This window comes from Periplaneta americana, chromosome 16, assembly GCF_040183065.1.
Source record: "Periplaneta americana isolate PAMFEO1 chromosome 16, P.americana_PAMFEO1_priV1, whole genome shotgun sequence".
NCBI lineage: Eukaryota > Metazoa > Arthropoda > Insecta > Blattodea > Blattidae > Periplaneta > Periplaneta americana.
The window spans coordinates 113979164-114000990 of NC_091132.1; the positions used below are offsets into that span (position 1 = coordinate 113979164).

Genomic DNA, 21827 nt, shown 5'->3' on the forward strand with positions numbered 1-21827 from the left:
TTATTATTAGTATAGATGTTCAAACATAAGTACATCAAATTTCACTGAAATTTAGATTTTTTTCCCCCTTAATTTATGTAATCGTAAATTACGTGTCTATGCTATCATTAGTGATTAATTGATATAGTATTAATAAACCAAAACAAACAAGTGATTCACTCTAGAAGCAATGAGATATTTTTTCAGTCCTGACCCAAGTTCACGAGGAATGCGTCATGCTGCTGCTCATTTCACCGAAAGAACTTTGACTTCTTCTGTCAGCACAGAGTTTGTTATCACACAGAATATTTCCTATCTTTCGCACGATTATTTTAATAGCTTCCTCCTCTGTATTAGGTCATAGCTATAGCAGAGAGGACTCATACTGAATATGTCTTCCGGGACAGAGTCCATATCGATTATTTTATATAAATTCCAGATTTATTCTCTGATGTTTGCATTGTGACGAAGTGTAGGTAAGGACCCTCACGATGTACGCTTCTGCCTGGAGGATTGTATTCGCCGTGTGCGGCCTGTGTATTGCGAGCGCATGCGGAGATGAAGTGGACGGCCAGTGGATGAGGAGCGAGCTCAAGTTCCCTCTTCCAATGGTAATTAAATCTTTATCTACAAATCTACGACATTCAGTCATTCTTTCGTTCACTCGTGTATTAACTCATTTATCCTTTCTTTCTCCTTTTATTCATTTATTTATTTATTTATTTATTATTTATTTATTTACTAGCCGTACCCGTGCGCTCCGCTGCACCCGTTAGAAATAAATATAAAGTAATTACATAATTAAAATAGGACGTTTGATCCAAGGAACAGTCGTGTTTGACAGAAGGATAAATCGTTTAATGTGTCACTTAATTTAAATTGTATTTAAATAATTAAAATGTGATCATTTTGGTTCAGAGATCACTCATTTGGTGCAATGACAATTCCTTTAACATGTTTCTTAATTGTTATTACATACATGCAACCACAGTTTAATGAAAATTGACATCATTTAGTTTTAATGTGTATACTTTATATTACTTGCTATATGTTTCCATTGAATTATGGTAATAACTTAATTTTAACCCTTGTTTTTTACGTCTTCAGTAAATGGCGCTTGGCCCACTATGGTTCTGAACCCTTCAAATAACTTAAATAGTGATACAGCATAAATAGTGATATGTAATTACATTTCTTTCTTTCGAAAATGTAAGAATTCACGATCTCCTATGTACCATTGCCATGGAATGAATAAATGTGTTTTTTCTTTCTACTAAAAAATTTTATATTTTGGACATTGGAGTTATTGCAGGAACAACAACGCTATAATCTGAGGCGGCGGTAAAAATGTATTATATTGTTATTTTAAAAGTCTTGTATATCCTTTAATCGATATTACTTCATACAAACACAGAAACATTCTCTGGAGGCTATGTTTAATAGATTTCGTTCGTTGTTGTCCAAGGCCCCTTAAAGATGAAGTCATTTGTTTTTTATTTCATTACAGCGCCTTACTGTAGATGGCGTTGTTATATAAATTTTAAAACTCATTTATCTCATGAAATATCAGTCCTATCAAAATTTTGCATGGAATAAAACTTATCGGAAATAATTAAAAAAAAAACTTTTGTTATGTAACTTTTTCACGAAAATTAATAATAAGGGAGATATTTCGATTTATTTAATTCAAGCCCCCTTATAACCCCCCTTGAAAATAAAGTATTTTGAATAACATATAGCCTAAACTCTACGTTACAACGAACTTAATTTATATTCCAATTTTCATATAAATCAGTTCAGTCATTATCGCGTGAAAGGTAACAAACATCCAGACAGACAGACATACAAACAAAAATTTCAAAAAAGCGATTTTCGGTTTCAGGATGGTTAATTATACATGTTAACACCAATTATTTTTGTAAAATCGAAAATTATCAGAAAAATTTTGGCTACAGATTTATTATTAGTATAGATTTATTTACTTATTTATTTATTTATTTATTTATTTATTTATTTATTTATTTATTTATTTATTTATTTATTTATTTATTTATTTATTTATTTATTTATTTATTTATTTATTTAGTGTCAACTTCTAGTCGTATGGGAAAGAAAACAAGATTCATTTATTTATTTATTTATTTATTTATTTATTTATTTATTTATTTATTTATTTATTTATTTATTTATTTATTCCTCACTTCATGGTATAGGCAATCAAATGCCTGTTCCGTCTTCGAAGTCCTCCAGCCATCGTTTCCTAGATCTGCCCACCGATCTTCTTCCTTTAGGATGATATTGCATTATTTGTTTAGTAAGTCTGGTATCTGACATTCTGTCGACATGTTCTTTCCAATTTTGTTTAAAATCTTTTAATCTTTCATTTATATTAAAAAATTCTAACTCTTCTCTTATGTTTTCATTCGTTATTAAGTCTCTCTTCGTACATACCTTCCCATTTCTTAGAAATTTCATTCCTGTCGTCTGTATTTTGCTTTGTTGCTTCTTGGTCAATGTCCAAGTCTCACTTCCGTATGCCACGTAGGTACAGCTATGACTTTATAAAGCTTTAATTTTGTTTCTTTACGTATTTTATTTCTAAATGTTCCATTAATTGTTCTACATACTTTTTGAAAATTACATATTTTATTGTCCACGTCATATTCTTTATTTATTTATTTATTTATTTATTTATTTATTTATTTACTTATTTATTTCATCAGTTTATATTTCGTTCGTTCACTCTCCCATTCATTCATTCTTAATTTACTCATTCACTGATAAATGCATTGTTTCTTTTCTGCTTTCATTATAACGACTATAAAGAAAACGTACCGCGATACTGGAAAAGAAAACCGATCGAATTTTTAAGCACCCCTGATACCGAAGAAGTACTTTTCAGCTTGTTACTTCTATACAAGAATTTCTTATAAATGATTGAACCGTTTAAAACAGGGATGTCGAACAGCGCTCTCAAACTGTAAAACGATTAATACTGTTTCCTACCGTAGCTGAGCTGAAACGACAGTCAGTCAGCTCGCTGTAGCAGTGTTCTGTACGCAGTGTGTTTATCAACTCTTGCGGCTGGTATGGATGTTGAACGACGATTCAATAGTGAGTGGACAGATAAATATTTATTTATCTTAAAGGACGGAAAGGCACATTGCTTAATATGTAGAAAGGAACTTGGATACCTAAGCCATAATAATATTAAGAGGCATTTTAATTCTACACGTCACGCTGAAGCTTATGGATCAGAAAAGTTATCCGGTTTCACTCGTGAAAAGGCTGTAGAAGAATTAAAATCATGATTGAATTCAGAAAACCTTCCATCATCATCGCGTGTTAGTAGAACAAGCTTGGTTCGTGCTCGCTACAAAATTTGTGAAATTATTGCTACGGCTTCAAAGCTATTTACTAACGGAGAATTTGTGAAAGGCTGTCTCATAGCTGTTGCAAAAGAGATATGTCCGGAATACGTTAATGATTTTAGAATGTTTGTCTCGTAATATTGTTGCAGAGCGCGTATCATAAATGGGAGATAACTTAGAGTAACAATTGGTAGCAAGTATGAAAACTTTCACTTATCACTCACTATAGCGCTTGATGAAAGTACCGACCGGAAAGATACGGCGCAGTTAGCTGCAGTATATTCATAAGGAGTGTCGACTCAGATTTCAATGTTCATGGAGATCTTGTATATGTCATTTCACTAAAGGATCGAACTCGAGGAGGAGATATTTTTGAATCTGTAACAAAAACTATGAACAAATTTCAAGTCACGCTAAAAGCAATTAATTTTATACCTCAAAACAGTTTACGTTTCTGAACTTGAAGTTGCACTGCTACAACACATGAACACAATGTTGATATTTTAAACATAATATTAACAACATTATTATTATGATTTATTTCCGTCACTAACGAACAACATTCATGGAATAACCCAGTAGATAAAACTCTATTATTATTATTATTATTATTATTATTATTATTATTATTATTATTATTATTATTATTATTATCATTATCATTATTATCATTATCATTATCATCATAATTCATCCTCATGTAGGCTACATTCTTTGTTTATCAGAGTCCGTCAAGTGCAAATCTAAACCGAGTTCCTAATCAATTGGTAAGATGTATAAAAGTTATCAAAGTACCAGCCGCCGTAGTTTCGCTTTTGTTTACTATCGTTCGGCCGGACTGCCTGCTACCTGTGTTCAACAGTTGCACGGTAAGGGATTAGTGAAGGCTCTGCAGTTCATAGCTCGAGAGCGCTGTTCGACATCCCTGGTTTAAAATATGTACAGACGTCGACAAATTATTACACTAAAACGTTTTCTTAGAAACATAATATAATTCGTCATATCAACTTACTATCAGTATAATTCACAGAGTCTCTATTGTTGTAAATATGTTTGTTTACATCTTCTGGTATATTTTTCCAATGGTTAAGTATATTTTTCTGGCTATGTTGGTACTGTATGTTGTGTTTTAATTATATACTGCAGAAGATATTCTCCCATAGCCTGCAAGAAGATCGGACATGAACGAAATTGAAAATCTGTGATCTATACTGAAGAATAAAGCGAACAACAAGAGGCTTACAACAAAACATGAACTCATTTGAGCACTGTCTTATGTCTGGCTAAATGATGCTGATATTCAAAGAAAGTGTCAAACTTTGATTTCCAGCATCCCTGACAAAATCAACGTGTTAATAAAGAATAAGGGAATGTTCACAAAGTATTAGTAACCTCCAGACTCAATTTTCTGTTCATTACTTTTGTGCAAAATACATTTTTGTTCATTATTTCTAACGATAAATACAGCTTCGTTGCACATATAATTAATTTATGTCTAATAATTTATCCACGTCTGTAATTACGTACACGTACACATGTACACTTACTCGCACACATTCATGCACACGCGCGCACGCATTCACACACACGCACATGTGTATACATGTATTTATTTACACTGCAAATTGGCAACCACCCGGTGGCAATGGTATCTTAATTACAATTAATAATAATAGTTAAAATACCCTAATTAATAAGTGAACCTAATTTTCCATTACAACTTAACATCTATATACTTAAATATGACATGCAACATATATTATTTTGGCACTGATACTCTTTCGCTACTTTCACTTCACTCTCATCTCACTCACTGCATTGGCACAGTGACACAATACGCTTCACAGATTCAACACTTAAAAAAAAACAGTACACATACATACATACTTACATACATACATACATACATACATACATACAGTGGCGGCTCGTGATAAAATATTACGCGTGTTCCAAAACCGAAGAGAATTTGAAATCATACGTTTAATATGAAATGCCATGATTCCAATGTTTCACTATCGAAAAAATCATGTACCTATAAGTTCAAAATATATAATAATAATAATAATAATAATAATAATAATAATAATAATAATAATAATAATAATGAAACCCTATCTTTTTATTTCCAATTTTTCAGTTTACCCAGTTCTTTATGTTCAAAATTGCTTGAACAGGTTCATTGTTTATGTTTGTTAAAAACTAATACATAGCCTACCACAAAACCGTTATTTAGAAAAACGTGTGTTGTGTAATATATTTTGGTTCACAACACACTGATACACTATAACCTATACCACTACTGTAATCCCATTCTCATGGATTGATTACTATAAATACATGCCAGTAAATATTATTCTTAAATATTATACACCACCATACAGATACTTAAATTCATACTACTATCACAGTCTGCCAGCACGTGTTTGAAAGCTACACTATGCTGTTATGCTAACACTAAACTATAGTAATTCACAAACTAAACTCTCGTAGCAGCACTGTACACAGACCCACACAAAGTAAACGTTCCAACAGCGAGAAATGCTGACACCTACAGGCTAAAATACAGACTATTAAATTCCCTGCCTCGAAATATAGCAAGTGAAAGGTAGGCATCGATGCACCTGACATCTGTAGCGTAGATTCAATGTTCACTTAACGCTTTGTGCTCTTGACGAGTCATAAGCAGCCAGCTAAAGACAAGTTTGTCCCGCGCATGCGTGTAATTCCTGTAACCTTCTTGCAAAGAGCACGGCTTAAAGGTGAACGCACGTTGCCAAGTTTACATAAATTCGTGCAAAATGCGGGAAGTTTAAAATACTCGATTCTGATATTATACATCCCCCCTATGTCAATACGGTATTAAATAATAAACCTAGTCGTGCTTCAATGGAAACAAGGTGTTCACGTGCTCTTGTGCTCTTATTGACGCACCGCCACTGCATACATACATACATACATACATACAGTCCACACCTGTGGAGTAACGGTCAGCGCGTCTGGCCGCGAAACCAGATTCGAATCCCGGTCGGGGCAAGTTACCTGGTTGAGGTTTTTTCCGGGGTTTTCCCTCAACCCAATACGACCAAATGCTGGGTAACTTTCGGTGCTGGACCCCGGACTCATTTCACCGGCATTATCACCTTCATCTCATTCAGACGCTAAATAACCTAAGTTGTTGATAAAGCGTAAAATACATACATACATACATACATACATACATACATACATACATACATACATACATACATACATACATACATACATACATACATACATACATACATACATACATACATACATACATACATACATACATACATACATACATACATACATTTGAACAATTGTAGGAATGCATTTGTTAGGTTACACATAAATTTTATCATTCAACTTTTTATAAAATTAACAATTTGTTTAAAAAAACTCACAATTGCAATATATTCCTATCATGTATATATATATATATATATATATATATATATATATATATATATATATTCTTTTCTTTTTATTTAGGTTAAGCAATATACTCGTATATGTATTTGTATTAATTCTGTATCTTGCTTAGGTATGACCAATGTAAATAGGTAAAATAGACTAAATCGGAAGTATTCACCAATACAAATCCAAATGTATATTTATCGTAGGAAAGGGAAAACCCTAAAAACATGTAGTATTACTCTGTAATGGAGCATGTTGTCCAATAAAAAAATACATACATACATACATACATACATACATACATACATACATACATACATACATACATACATACATACATACATACATACATACATACATACATACATACATACATACATACATACATACATACATACAAAAAAACCAGCAGTATTAAACGACAAACTGTATTTCAAACTTGAACAGTAAATGTTATATATTTGAGTGCAAAACTATTAACAATATGTTATTATTATTATTATTATTATTATTATTATTATTATTATTATTAAGCCAATACAAGTTATGTAAGATTTTCGGTGTTGACGTCACATTGTATAACAGAAATTTCTATATAAGTATTAAATATAACTGAGAATTTGTAAATATAAATATACTCTGTCTATCTTCAGTTTCAGAATGCTTTCTTTATTGTTTCCGTTTATACGACTAAGTAGACTACTTAATGAGTTTGACTGGAATACGAATAAAATATAAAATTAAGCAGTCTGTGAGTGGTTCCTTGTCTATCAACCCTCATTTGCACGATCGATGCTTTGCAGCCAATGCTGATCATTGAACATGGCTATCCTGCCGAGACGCACACAGTGACAACCGATGACGGCTACATCCTCACTCTGCACCGCATTCCCTTCAGCCCAGTCTCCAACAACACCAAGAATAAAAGACCAGTCGTCTTCATCCAGCACGGACTACTGTCTAGCTCTGTGGACTGGATCATCATGGGACCCGGAAAGTCTTTAGGTAACTTCTGCAGTAATACTGATTCTCATCTGAGGTAACGCGAGATTTGAGGGGAAAAGAAAATAATAAAAGCATGAAGAGTATATTAAAAGGAACACAGTAAACGTTTCTTGTGCAAAGATTGTGTTATACAGGGACATCATTTTATTTTTACTTCAATTTTTATTGTAGGTACCTGAGTTTTTGGATGTACTTCACTCCCACACCTTCTACTAATGAAGTTCAACCGTCCTCCACACAGATCCAAGGCCGCATATACAGTCATAGTAGCCTTACGGTCATAGTAAACAGTACGTTCCAAAAATATGTTCGCGTTTTCCAGTGACGAAAGAGTTTTCAATACTGAATCATTTTCGCACAGGTACTGTCGTCCATTTGCCTACGTCGCATCACCCCACCAGCTTCTATTCGTCTCTCTGTAAAGGCTAGTGGCTGGGCTGTCTTAGCTCTTTTCTGAGAACATTAATTTCTGTTAGGAATTGGACGTCTACGTAATATTATACAACTGTTTCAAATAATTTAAATAAAAGGGCCTCGTTAAGTAATTAACTGTCACGTGATTTCCCCCCTTTCTACGATCCTGGCGACATAACAAATTTGACGGAAGAAGATAGCATGTCTGAGTAAGTTTATCTTTTCGGATCGGGCAGAAGTGAAGATTGAATTTACAGTACGTAAGGTACACTTTTATAGAGTAGGTACAGAATTATTTCAACATGAGTTACTAGTACGAAGGACGAAACTGATAATTGGAATTAGGTACAATAGTCTAAAGTGCGATAATATGCACATTAGAACTGAACCCTGTATCGAAATGAACGGCCACCATTTTCAAAAATGTGTTTAAATATCCATATTATGATTATTTTTCAATTAAACTTCATTCTCTATATTGTACGCTAATGTGCTGTAGACAGTATAATATACACTGCATAATGAATACGTCCGAATGGACAGCTCAGTTCGTGAGTAAAAACACTTATTGTTAATACTGTACTGTATTTTGATTAAACAAAAACCTAGTGAAAATGATCAAACTCAAAAGCGCGATATTTCCTAGTAAATGGATGAACTACTTTTCTTCCCTCCTTTACCTAGTAAAGTGATTTGTTTGTATTTTACACCAGTATCATCGAACTCCAGTCGTGGAAGGGGGGTAGCAAACGATGTTTCCGGTCTCAACCGTTGATTCAAAGGTATAGCCAGGTTAATATTAGAAATGTTAGTAAAAATAAAATCATGTCCCTGTATATGTTGTCAGCAGTGCAAAGACTGATTGGAACCTCGCTCATGAGGCAACTAAGCAGAAGATCATGGGTAGGGTGGCCAGTTTTTTTCTCTCTCAATTGTATACATCGCTGACTAGCAACTTAGTTCATTAATCAGACTTCAGGTGTATGCAAAAATAAATTGTTCTTCCCCTGACACATATCGTCAAGTGAGATATACTACCTGATCATAGATGTACAGTACATATCTGCCAGAACCTCATGAACTTTAATTACAATTATTTATTTAATTCCGTTCATTGTTTAATTAAATAGCGACATAAACATAAATAAACAAACGAGTCAAGAGTATGGACGGATGTTACCTTCAGCAATTAAAGTCATACTTGAATGTGTCAGGAGTAGACCTCCATTTATCCTTCTCAATATCACATGCATGTGAAAACTTTTCTCTGAGATAACAAGTAAAAACCTCCGAGCAAAATGCGTGTCGTCGTGTTAGTCATTAGCCAGAGATGAAATACAGTAGAACCTCTATTACCCGTGGTAATGAAGGGGATGGACTGAACGGTTTATCGAAAAAATCGGATAATCCGTATCGTGGAAGATTGTGTAATTTCCCCCATGGTCTTGTATTTAACTCGCTATACCTGGTAAGGTTTATCTTGTCTCAGTAGCAATAAAACCAAGTCCCTTCAAATGAGAGTGGAGATTATAGGAGGGTTGTAAATTTTCGGGATTCCTTTCAAAATCTTGCTATTGTACAGGCTGCCGGAACTCAGTTTCTTGAAAGACAAGCTCAGTGACGGAACTACACAGTACGAAGAGAGATATTTTGTTATTTTATTTTGCGCTACAGAATGTATCAACTGGTCCCCTCCGCCACTGGATGGATGGACGGCACTGCTCCACTCCCCCATTGCCATAACAATACAGACGAAGTAAGACATATCTCCTTTCTCTCTCTTTTCACAGTGAGACAAGATACATCACACAGACTTTAGGTAGTGAATCACAAGTACACTAATTTAAGTCTGCTTGTCAACGACGGCTTTATAAGGGGCAAAGAAGTCATTTGTAATGACTGTCTCAGGAAAGATAGGAATAAAGGAGGTCTCATGTTGTAGATTTACATACTTGTTTACATTTTATCCTTGTTTTTTATTAAATCGCGCAGTTGTAACTCCAATCTCGTATTCTGATGCGAGATGAGTCACAGTTTTTCTTTCTCAAACCATTCAATTATTTTCATTTTTTCGATACCTAGCACAACACGTTTTCTGGTAACACCCGTGGAACACATGCCATTTTATATACAAGTTATCTATATACATAATTTGAACTGGTAATGGAAATTATGGGAAAACGGATGAACGGATTTTAATGAGTGACCCCTCATTTCCATGCCTGGCATCCAAAGTTTTTTTTCGGAAAAGTAGTAGTTTTCAGTGAAATGTCAATTTTCCTACATAATTTTCCTATTTTCCAAAATCCATCTGTTGTCAGTTTTGAGAACTAATTTTATTGAATCACGGCCGACTTGATTGAATTTCAGAACAAAACACACACTATAATAAACAATAGGCTATTACACGAAGGCCATGACCTGCAGGATTGCCGACATATTTAGAGCTCAATTCAATTTGTTATTAAAAACTGATTCTGCAGTGTATAATTTTCTGAGCTGTGCATTCGATATTCAAATCTACGAAACTTGAGGTGGTTTGATGACATTATTACCATTATAAATTAAATATTATTATAGTTAATATCATGATGCATCTATTTTTTCATTAATTGTACATAATATTGATGCTATATTGATGACATGAAAGTGAAACGTTTTGTGGTTATGTAAGTAAATGTAGAGAATATCTTAATTTATATGTTCATTTCTATAATTTACTGAGTGGCTGCTATATATAACTACAAAACTTAAGAAAGATAATAATATTGTTATTACAAATCAAATATTTTTATACTTATTAACCCAGTGGGGTTGAGTCTTTTTCTAAATACTTAATGGCGGTGTAGTGTAGATATTGATATGTGTCATTGTCTTCAGTATTGGCTCGAGAGAGCCCAAAAATTACAGTTCCTAAGGAAAGATCAAAAGGTATTACTTACTGATAAAATAAGAGGCCTAGAAAATTTTGTAATCTCCAGATCATTTCAGCAAGATCTCTTAGTAGGATAAAATGATTTTACGCTCTACATTTCAAGTTCTACATGCAGCAGCTATACGAAAATGCTATTGTTCGAAAGCTTAGCAAACTTGACATTTTTTTAACTTTTGCCTACAATCCACAATGACCTGAAATAGCTACTGCTATCGTCCTGACATTGATACTTGCGTTTTCGCGTTGAAACTCAAAAACTGAAGTTGGATAGGTTCAAGAAAAAGTATTTGGCCTAAAAAAATCCATTCAGAGGGAGTATGTTTCATTATTATGGAAGCAAATAACTATCAAAAAGACAAGTATTCTTCATTGAAAATAAATCTGAAAAATTTTTATTTGAACGTCTAACGAACTTAGTTTGCAGCAGTATTTGCTGCACAAGCCACTAGTATTATAGAACGGCAATTCGAACATTAGACAATGTTGTGTAACGATAAAGGCTTGTAATAACACTCTCTAGCAAAACATATGTAGAACCTAGTAATATGATGTACAAAACAGTACTGCATATAAGTTACTTATTTCTGAAGAAAAAAAGGGCGAGAAATAGACAGTCGGATAAGACGCCAATCGGTTGATAGGATGACGGATAATCGGGGTTCTACTGTACTCTATAAACCACAAATTTCACGTTAGATTCTCCTCTACTAATCGTAAATGTTATATTATTTATACTTATACTTACCAAATGATTGGAAAAATAATTTAAATCACATATTTTCGATAATAATTATTGATTATAACAAATATGATGATTTAAATTTTGATTTAGTGTCTAGAATTATAAACATATCATTATTACAAGTTTCACATGTTCTTATCTGTATTTTTTTCATTAGATTTTTAAATAGAACACTGTATATTAAATTACTGATCAGTGCTATTACCAAATTGTATTTTTTTTTTCTCCTCGGCTGTTGTTTAGTCATCTGTCCGCAGACAGGTTTGAACACCAATAAGACATCGCTCAGGAGGCAACTAAGCCAAGAGATAAAGGGGTAGGTTGGCCAGTCCCTTTCCCCCCTCCATTGCATACATAGCCGATTAGTTACATATTACACTAATCAAACTTCAGATGTATACAAACAATACTGTTCTTTCTCCGACACATACCGTCAAGTGAGATGTACTGCCTGATAACAGATGTACATATCAGCCAGAACCTCAATCAGAGGTAAGAGCTACTTGAATAGCGTAAAAGGCAGATCATAATTCATAAGTGACTACAAACTACTACTAAAGGATGGACGAGAAAACTTTCCACACGACCAATCTGTTAACTAAAATTTTACTGAACTTTTCAGAGGTCAAAACACAGCCACTTCATTGACTACGATCAAACAAATAAATATCGGATAACGTAAAAGTTTATGAGCATACAAGATATGAAACAAGTTTCGTAATGACGCTAAAAAAAAGTATTTAAAGATTTTCCCTGAAATGCGCTTTTATACTTTAAAGTAAGCGAAGATGATGCAACATATGCGAACGATGAGTGCATTTTTTTCACATCTGACTTTAGAAGTCCGACAAAACCAGCCAGAAACCTTTAATACTTTTATTGTTGTCATTGACATAAGTATTGTTGAAAATGCTTCTTTAAATAGTTAAACTACTGCGCTTTAACTCCAGATGATTATTCAGCCTTGAAGTTGAATGTAGTTGTGTGTTGTTAATAATAATAATAATAATAATAATAATAATAATAATAATAACAATAATAATAATAATAACGGGGAGTACCAGAGCCATCTTCAGTTACAAGCCGGAGCATGGGTAGGTTTGGCAACGCTGAGTGGAGGCGGGCGGAGGCGAAATAAAGGCATGACGTTTGACGTTTTAGTGCTTTGATTTCGTTGTCACATGTACATTTTCTACATTAATTGATATAAAACTAAGAGCATATGATCAAGATTCAGTGTATTCATGTACGTAATTTATTACGGAATCCGAAATGATAGTTTATTTGAGTTTCAGAATACCCCGTAAGTACTTGCATACAGCCACTTATAACTTAAAAAAATTAAAAGCGTACGTGTTTTTTATTGATGGTACAAGGGAAAATAAATAAATACTTAAAGAAATGTTACGTGTACCAAAAATAAATCAAATAACAACGTACTTTCGCAATACCCTATTCCAGTCAATTAACCATTATGTGGCTAGTAAATTGACAATGTTTTGCCGCTTTATGTTGTTTCACCTCTGACGTCAAAGGTCTAGGATATCATATACTGTACATTTTAATTTCATGTGATTATCTGTCGTTCTTTTCTATAAGTATTTCAGATGCCCAGGAAGCCACTTTTAGTTGGAACCTCGCCAGTCACAATAACAATACTGTTATCCTAAATTATTTGTTACAAATTTTCTAAAATATAATTTTAAATAGGCAAAAGCCTATGAAAAAATTAAGAAACATACCTTCAACATAATACGTAACAAAACATCATCATCTATTAAGTATGTGCCAATTAGCGTAAACTCAGTGAACTTTAAATCCTGTAAATACGAAGTGAAAAGAAACATGTTTATAACTAATTTATTACAGAAGAAATAATATTAATAAACAAACCTTGAAAACCAACAAAGTGAGTGTATGCATTTACAAATATAGATAGATCTGACGTATAGCAGGCATTCCGAATCTTCAACAAAACTGCAACATTTATGGGATCACAAAACAGCTGTTTACAATGAACTTGAAAATCAACGGCGTAACTTTATTGATATAGCAGGCGAGACCCAACAATTTGGCTAGAATTCTGATACACCACAAACCACAAGTAAGACTATAAAAATGTAGTTTATACAATATTTAATATTTAGAAGAATTTTCAATCATTTTGTCATTAATAATAACCGTAAAAATTGCCAAAGACTGCAGCCATACTTTCATGTATTGTCTTGTTTTTATCGCCAACACGCACTTAGTTTATAATACATCAACAAACGACCGCGAACATAATTCCATCGAGACACACTTATATTATAACATTAATTTACATTGAAAATCGGCATTAGCACAAACACGTGTTTGGGATATTAGGCCTCCGGGTGACAGTTAATTACAGTGTTCCGACGTATGGCTCCGGCTTGTAACTGAAGAATGCTCAGGGAGTACATGTAGGGCTCTGAGTTCTGCATTCACGACTGGCCTACGCCTGTGTTCATTACACAACGGAGTGGGCCATGAAAAATATAGCTCTCCTTGGCAACGGTTTGTTGTTATTTAATTTTGTATCTTTCTTACTAGAAATAAAACTGTTCCTGAGTTTTATTCACTTGGTATATTGTATTCACTCTACAATATTTTATTGTTATTATTATTATTATTATTATTATTATTATTATTATTATTATTATTATTATCCAACAGTATTAGTCTTCCCAGTAATGACGATTTTTTTTCACGGACTGCTAAACAATACTGTATCGCTCACTTCCAAATTGTCAGCAATAGCTTATAAAAAGAGTTAACAAATCTTAACACAGACATTTTGTTTTTGTTACAGCTTATTTACTTGCAGATGCTGGATATGACGTTTGGTTGGGGAACGCTCGGGGCAATGTTTACTCTTCTAGTCACGTGACTTTATCGCCGTCATCTTCAAAATTTTGGGCTTTCAGGTATGATTCCTGCCTATCATTATCTTGTTATAACTGAAATGTTTCCATTTGCTTTAACCAAAAGTAACAAGTCTAGGCGATAAATGTTAATTTCTAGTTCTTATTTACAAATAAGGAAAAAAAATTAATTAGACCTACTACAAAATTGTTTCCACAATCTGTAACATTTACTTTAAAATCAACAACAAATTCCACAATTTGGGACATCTGCCCGAAATCTACGGCTGACCACTAGGATCCAGAATACAAAGCAGAGGTTAAATGAAAAATACAATATGATTGCGGAGAGAATACGGAACAATGATAAATTTAAATATAAAGTACAATTTGAGTTCGGAGAAACATGGGATGAAAATACATTGAAGAGTAATGAAATGAAGTGAAAAAAGAAATTACATAGTATTATACAAGTGATTGTGTAAAATGGATAATGAATCTCTCAATACCATTAGACAAATTTTATTAATGTCCCCATTAGAAAATTTAAGAGAAAGGAGAATGGTTTTGGTTAACTTAAATGAAGTTCCCCTAGCGCCAAAAAGAAGTCCTTTCACTTCCCATGTATTAATATTCATTTTGTATCTCTCACTGAAGTGAGGAATACATGGGTTGTAAATAGACTTCTTAACGTTATTGGCTTGTTGATCATCCTTCTCAAAACGGACAGTGGGGTCAAGAATGAGGCTTCTTTGATTCCGGCGATCGATGGCAGTAGTCTTGGCAGCTCAGTTCGCAGAGCACTGGCTTACGATGACCGCAGACCAGAGTTCAAATCTCGTCAATGGAGGAGTCATGTTCGTTGTGAACAAAGCGTGAGGGTTTTTCTCGGGGTTCTCCTATTTTCCTCCATAATTACAATATTCATTATCTACCCAAAATGAGGCAGCTGGATGTAGTACTATGCCTGGTGTACAGATGGCATCAGTATGATGAGGCCTACAGAGCAGGAGGCCTAGTACGCTTTTGAGGCCGTAAGGGTGCTCACCGGATCTTGGGTCTATATGGCTGAATCAACAGATGACGTTATACTGTAGCTGAGTCGCGATACCTAACAGAAAGCGACTGTTCCGATTCAAAGCAGCCATTCCTACATACCGAGCGGTAACTACATAAGCCTCGAGCTGCGCTGCTAGCCTTCGGATGCCTCCTCCATATTTTAGTTGGTTATTTAACGACGCTGTATCAATTACTCTGTTATTTAGCGTCGATGAGATTGGTGATAGCGAGGTGGTACGGTATATGGCGAGGTGAGGCCGAGGATTTGCCATAGATTGCTACTTTTTAATTTATTTCACCTCTTACATTCGCCTTACGGTTAGGGAAAACCTGGGAAAAAAATTCCAGCGAAGTAAGCAGCCCACCAACACTTACGACGAATTCTGCACCTGCTACGATCGACACCGGGTCCAAACATATTCTTTCGAAGTCTAAGATCTGCTCTCTTATAATAATTTTTATGGCCCTTGTTACTACCCTGTATATAGTTAGGCCTATTTTTTAATTTATTTTACCTCTTTGTAGTTCTTACACGTTATAATGCAATCTACGCCTCAATAATTAAAAATCTTGCTCTAAAAGTTGGTTGCTTAAGGTAGATTATTATTTAGATTTACTTTAAATAAGGCTTCCTTTAATTCATCTTACATAGTTATTATTCCTCCTGCTATATTATTCTCATATTGATATTATTGTTCCTGTTGTAAAATCTATGCAGAGTCTATTACGATACAAAGTTGGCAAGTGCTTTTTACAAAAGCGAGCAAAAAATTGAAAAACGAGCAGAGCGAGATTTTGTAATGCACTTGACAAACGTATTGTACAGTATTTTTTGCAAGATAGTATATTTTGAAAACAATATTTAAAAAAATCGTAATATACAGTATATATGTTATACTATGAACAGCTGACTGATGTTAGAAGTGTGATCAACTTACAAACTTCACCATCAACTTCAATGTGAAAAAGTAAAAATGATTCAGGTACTTGTAATATTTCGTGTTCAATTGAAATAAGTTTTATTCAGTGGCGGCTCGTGATTAAATATTATGTGTGTTCACAATTTTGTGGTTCCAAAATCGAAGAGAATTTGAAATTGTACGTTTAGTCTAATATGAAATGTCATGATTCCAATGTTTCACTATCGAAAAAAACCGTATATAAATTCAAAACGACATATAATAATAATAATAATAATAATAATAATAATAATAATAATAATAATAATAATAATAATAAGAGTAATAATAATAGTAATAATAATGAAACTCAGTCTTTCTATTTCCAATTTTTCCTAGTAAGCCAGTTTACCCAGTTCTTTACTGTTCCAAATTTCATTGAACAGAGTTCATTGTTTACGTTTGTTAATAATGAATACATACCACAATCCGTTATTTACAAACGCGTGTGTTCAGTAATATATTTTGATTCACAACACACTGATACGCTATAGCCTATACCAGTACTGCAATCCCATTCGCATAGATTGATTGCTATAAATACATGACAGTAAATATTATTCTTAAATATTATACACTACCATACAGATACTTAAATTCATATCACCACCACAGTCAGCCAGCACTTGTTTGAAAGTCAAACTATGCTGAAGTATAGTAATTCACATGCTACACTCTCGTAGCAGCACTGTACACACATCTACGTAAAGTAAACGTTTCTACAGTCAGATGCTGACATCTACAGGCTTTTAAATTTCCTCCTCGAGATATAGCACGTGAACGATAGGCACCGATGCACCTGACATCTGTAGGATAGATACTCATCATGTTCTCTTAACGCTTTGTGCTCTTGACGAGTCATAAGCGGCCAGCTAAAGACAATTTTCTCCCGCGCATGCGTGAAATTCCTTTAACCATCTCGAAAAGAGCACGGCTTGTACGTGAACGGATGTTGCCAAATTTACATAAGAAGTTTATGCAAGATGCGGGAAGTTTAAAATACTCGATTCTGATATTATACATCCCCACTACGTCAATACGGTATTAAATAATAAAACTAGTCGTGCATTAATGGAAACAAGGTGTTCACGTGCTCTTGTGCTCTTATTGACGCACCGCCACTGGTTTTATTTATTTTTGTTAAGTGAAATTTGAATTGTTTAAATGAAGTTCAGTACATTATTTTATTTTTTTTATTTATTTTTTATTTTTTTTATTTGTTGTTGTTGTTGTGTAATAATGTAAATCGTGCTCATTTATCACTTAACGCCAATATGTATCCCACTGTGTTGTTTTTTTTTTTATTATTAATCTATTTCTTGTGTACATTTTATTCAATTGTCGGTTTCTGGTTTAGCTAATTATGTAAATCCTACTTAATTGTAATCTAATATTAATATGTATACTAATGTGCTTATTTTTATTTTTACTGTGTACATTTTTTTATTGAATTATCGGCTTCTGTTTTGATGTGATTCGTATTTGATTCTAACAACATTAATATGTATTCCACTATATTTATTTTTATTTTATGAGGTAAATTTTTATGTAACTACCTCTTTTGAACTCATTATGTACCTAAATTGTATCAGTATGTAATTACTTAATTCCGATCCAGTTTTATGTTCAACTATGTAAGCAAATTTTAATCCTGGTTGAGTGTAAGAGAAGGCCTTACGGCCTTAACTCTGTCAGGTTAAATAAAGCCATTATTATTATTATTATTATTATTATTATTATTATTATTATTATTATTATTATTATTACATTTCAAATGCAGTGATTTGTTTCGTATAATGTGTATTAACGCTGCCTTCTGCGTGTGAATTTTACATGCATTGTAGGATTGTAGCATATATAGAAGACAGTGGTTTTCATTACAGCTCTAGAGCAGTTATTTGTAATATTTCAACATACTTATCTAGGTTGGCAACTCTGAATTCAATAAAATCAACTTTCAATCATGGCGGCCGTTTGCTGTAACGACGAAAAAACATACTATCGTGCAAAAATGTATTTTGTATTAGCTTATGTGATACTGCTACCTGGCATACGCCAATTCAAAGTTAGTAATAAATACATATATACTTAAAATAATATTTTACATAATGACTAATGGTATAGCCTACTTTCCTTTTTGACAGTTTTTTTTACTCTAGCTAAAATTAATATAAAATTATAAACACTGCACACAAATATCATGTTTCATCTACATTTCTCAGCTGGCATGAGATGGGAGTTTACGATCTGCCCGCAGTACTTGACTATATCCTGGAGTCAACAGAAGAAAAAGACCTTTATTACGTCGGTCACTCTATGGGCTCAACAATGTTCTACGTCCTGATGTCTACTAAACCCGAATACAACGACAAGATTCGTCACATGGTCGCCCTTGCTCCTGTTGCTTATTTAAGAAATACGAAATCTCTATTTGCAGCCGTCACCAAATATATTCCCAAAGGAGTAAGTATAATAATTCATATTTTTTTTTTCAATTTCAAATTATTTTTACTTAAATTATTTATTATTATTATTACAATCAGAAACTACAAAAATACACATTAGATATAACAGAAACAAAAAATACATTAAAACTAATATATCAGCTACATCAAACAAAAATAAACATGTCGAATATTTAAACAAAACAGAAATGTAAGTTAAAGAATTTGTTATTATTATTGTTATTATTATTATTATTATTATTATTATTATTATTATTATTATTATTATTATTATTATCGTTATCATTAGGGCTAGGATTTTGATGACCTATAAAACATGAAAAAATGCCCTAAAAACAAAGCATTTATGATCTAAAAATTTTTCAAAAATGTCCTTAAAGATTCCCTAAAAATTGATCTTACATTCTAAAATTGGCTTAGTAGGAAAAGAAGTTTTGTGCTGCTTAATATTTAGACTAGTAATTAAATTAAATTCTAGTACCAACATTCAAGTTTATTTAATTTTACATAATTTTTCTAAGTAGTACACTTTAATTAATTATTTCACCTGATGTAGTTTCCATGTAGCCCACCACAAGGCCACTCTTATCCGGAACTAGCAGATATAGAGGAGTCTATATTGAAAGGGTGGTTGGACTGCTCCATTACGTGGGGTGTACTAAGTTAAAATGGCAATATGTGTAGAAAAACCATTAAAATATTATACAAAATATTGGGTATTAATGGACAAAATATGTATAGAAAATATAGAAGGAAATAAACATTATTTTACATTAACCGTAAGTACTTGCATCAGGTCTATATGACTCGAGTGTTTTTTCTTTCCTCTGTTTTCTTTGCTGGAAGGTAATATGAAGAGTGCCGATGGTGTGTAATTTCGTCTATTGTTGAAGTCTTTGAAATGGTCTGGCTGTAGTCATTTATCATTTAGCACCAACAGCTGTTTATATATTGTGATTTGACACGATGCGAGTACTTAAGGGTTAATAATAGGGATTATGGCCAAAATTAAATGAAAATGCCTAAAAAATGACCAAATAAAACAAAAAAAATGCTCTTATGAGTTGAAACAGGCAAAAAAATGCCCTAACAAATATGTTTTAAAACACTCAGTTTATCACATAACATATAAATACTAAAGCAGCAATGTTTCTGGCTTACTAGAAAAAAGATGCAATTTCATCAAAATCCTAGCCCTAGTTATCATAACACTTTCCAAAACAGAATAGGAAACGGGTATCTATTTCAAGCTCCTTAAGTTCTTCCCAACTCCTTCTTTTCAGATGTTGACAGAACTTCTGTACAATCGCGCATTCTTCCCCAACACCAAGTACGTTAATGGTCCACTGCGGACACTCTGCAAGACTGGGGCGATCACACAGGGACTGTGCACAAACATCTTGTTCCAAATAGGAGGCTTTGATTCAAACCAGATTAACCAAGTGAGTTACACAACATTCGCAGAATCGTTTGAAACGAGGAAAATCTCATTCCAGCTGTAGCTTAATCAGCTAACGCATCTTATCAGGTTCATTTTGGGAAGATCTGCTGTGGAACAGGCACACATATCTCTCTCTCTCTCTCTCTCTCTCTCTCTCTCTCTCTCTCATCTTTCTCCTCACTTCTCACTTTGATTAGATGTCGCATAATGTTGGTTTTAAATAAGCGTTTCATTAGTGGGTGTTAATAGTGTGGGGTCTTTTAATCAATTTTAATTTAAAATTCAAGAAAGTGTTGCTAACTTATAGAGTTTTTATTTTTAAAAAATACTCCATTATAATGTTTGTAAAAAACAGACATCTTTCCGTTCCTTATTACCTTGCGCTCTTCAATCATAATTATGAATGATTATTTGTTTACCACAATGATAAGTTGATGACAGTGATTCTACAATATACACACCATGCTAACGTGACGTGGTAACACATTTAATACGTCACGTAAGATGACGTGTTAACACGGCACCTGGGACTCTGGTGTGAGAAACTGGAACTTATAATATCGTTTTCTCAAAACATCAATACGTGTCTTTGGCAAAAGAGTGACTATTTTAAAGCAGTGGCGGTCGGTGACTTGAAATATAGGGGGTAGCATATTTTCGGTGACAGCACTTTTATACTGTAAACTTTCATAAAATTTCTCAAGCACTATAACTACGCTAAGTGGTTGTCGAGCACCATGCAGTTTGATTAGTAAATATCTCAATTATTTTACTTTAACAAAATTAGACTTAGGCCTATATGACTCACCTATTTGAAGAGAAAATCCATTCTCCTATCCTTTCTGGATGCAAATTTGTCAATAACTCTTTGGTTGAAATCAGGTATTTGCATAATAAGGTCTCGTTCCACAGAAAGCATGGCAAGAGCTGAAAGTCTTTCCTGCGTCATTGTGTTGCGCTGAAATGTTTTTATTCTCTTCAGAGTAGAGAAACTCCGTTATGCCTCCGATGTGGTCATGGGAATGGTGAGTAGTACTTTCAGGAGTTTTACACTTTCACTAAATGCTTAATTTAAGTAATTCTCATTTATGAAGTCAAACATGGACAATGCACCCGTAATTTTCCTAA

General features: G+C 33.3%; 1 protein-coding gene across 1 annotated transcript in view; it reads left to right on the plus strand.

Annotated features, from left to right (window-relative positions):
• The first annotated feature begins 415 nt into the window (after positions 1–415).
• The window catches only part of LOC138691100 (lipase 3-like), a 37660-nt gene continuing 16248 nt past the window's right edge, over positions 416–21827 (plus strand). Inside the window, exons 1-5 of the mRNA XM_069812813.1 lie at positions 416–590; positions 7598–7799; positions 14724–14838; positions 19016–19256; positions 20542–20700. Of these exons, the coding sequence (XP_069668914.1) occupies positions 471–590; positions 7598–7799; positions 14724–14838; positions 19016–19256; positions 20542–20700 (837 nt within the window). The 5' untranslated portion in view covers positions 416–470. The remainder of the gene's footprint in view (positions 591–7597; positions 7800–14723; positions 14839–19015; positions 19257–20541; positions 20701–21827) is intronic.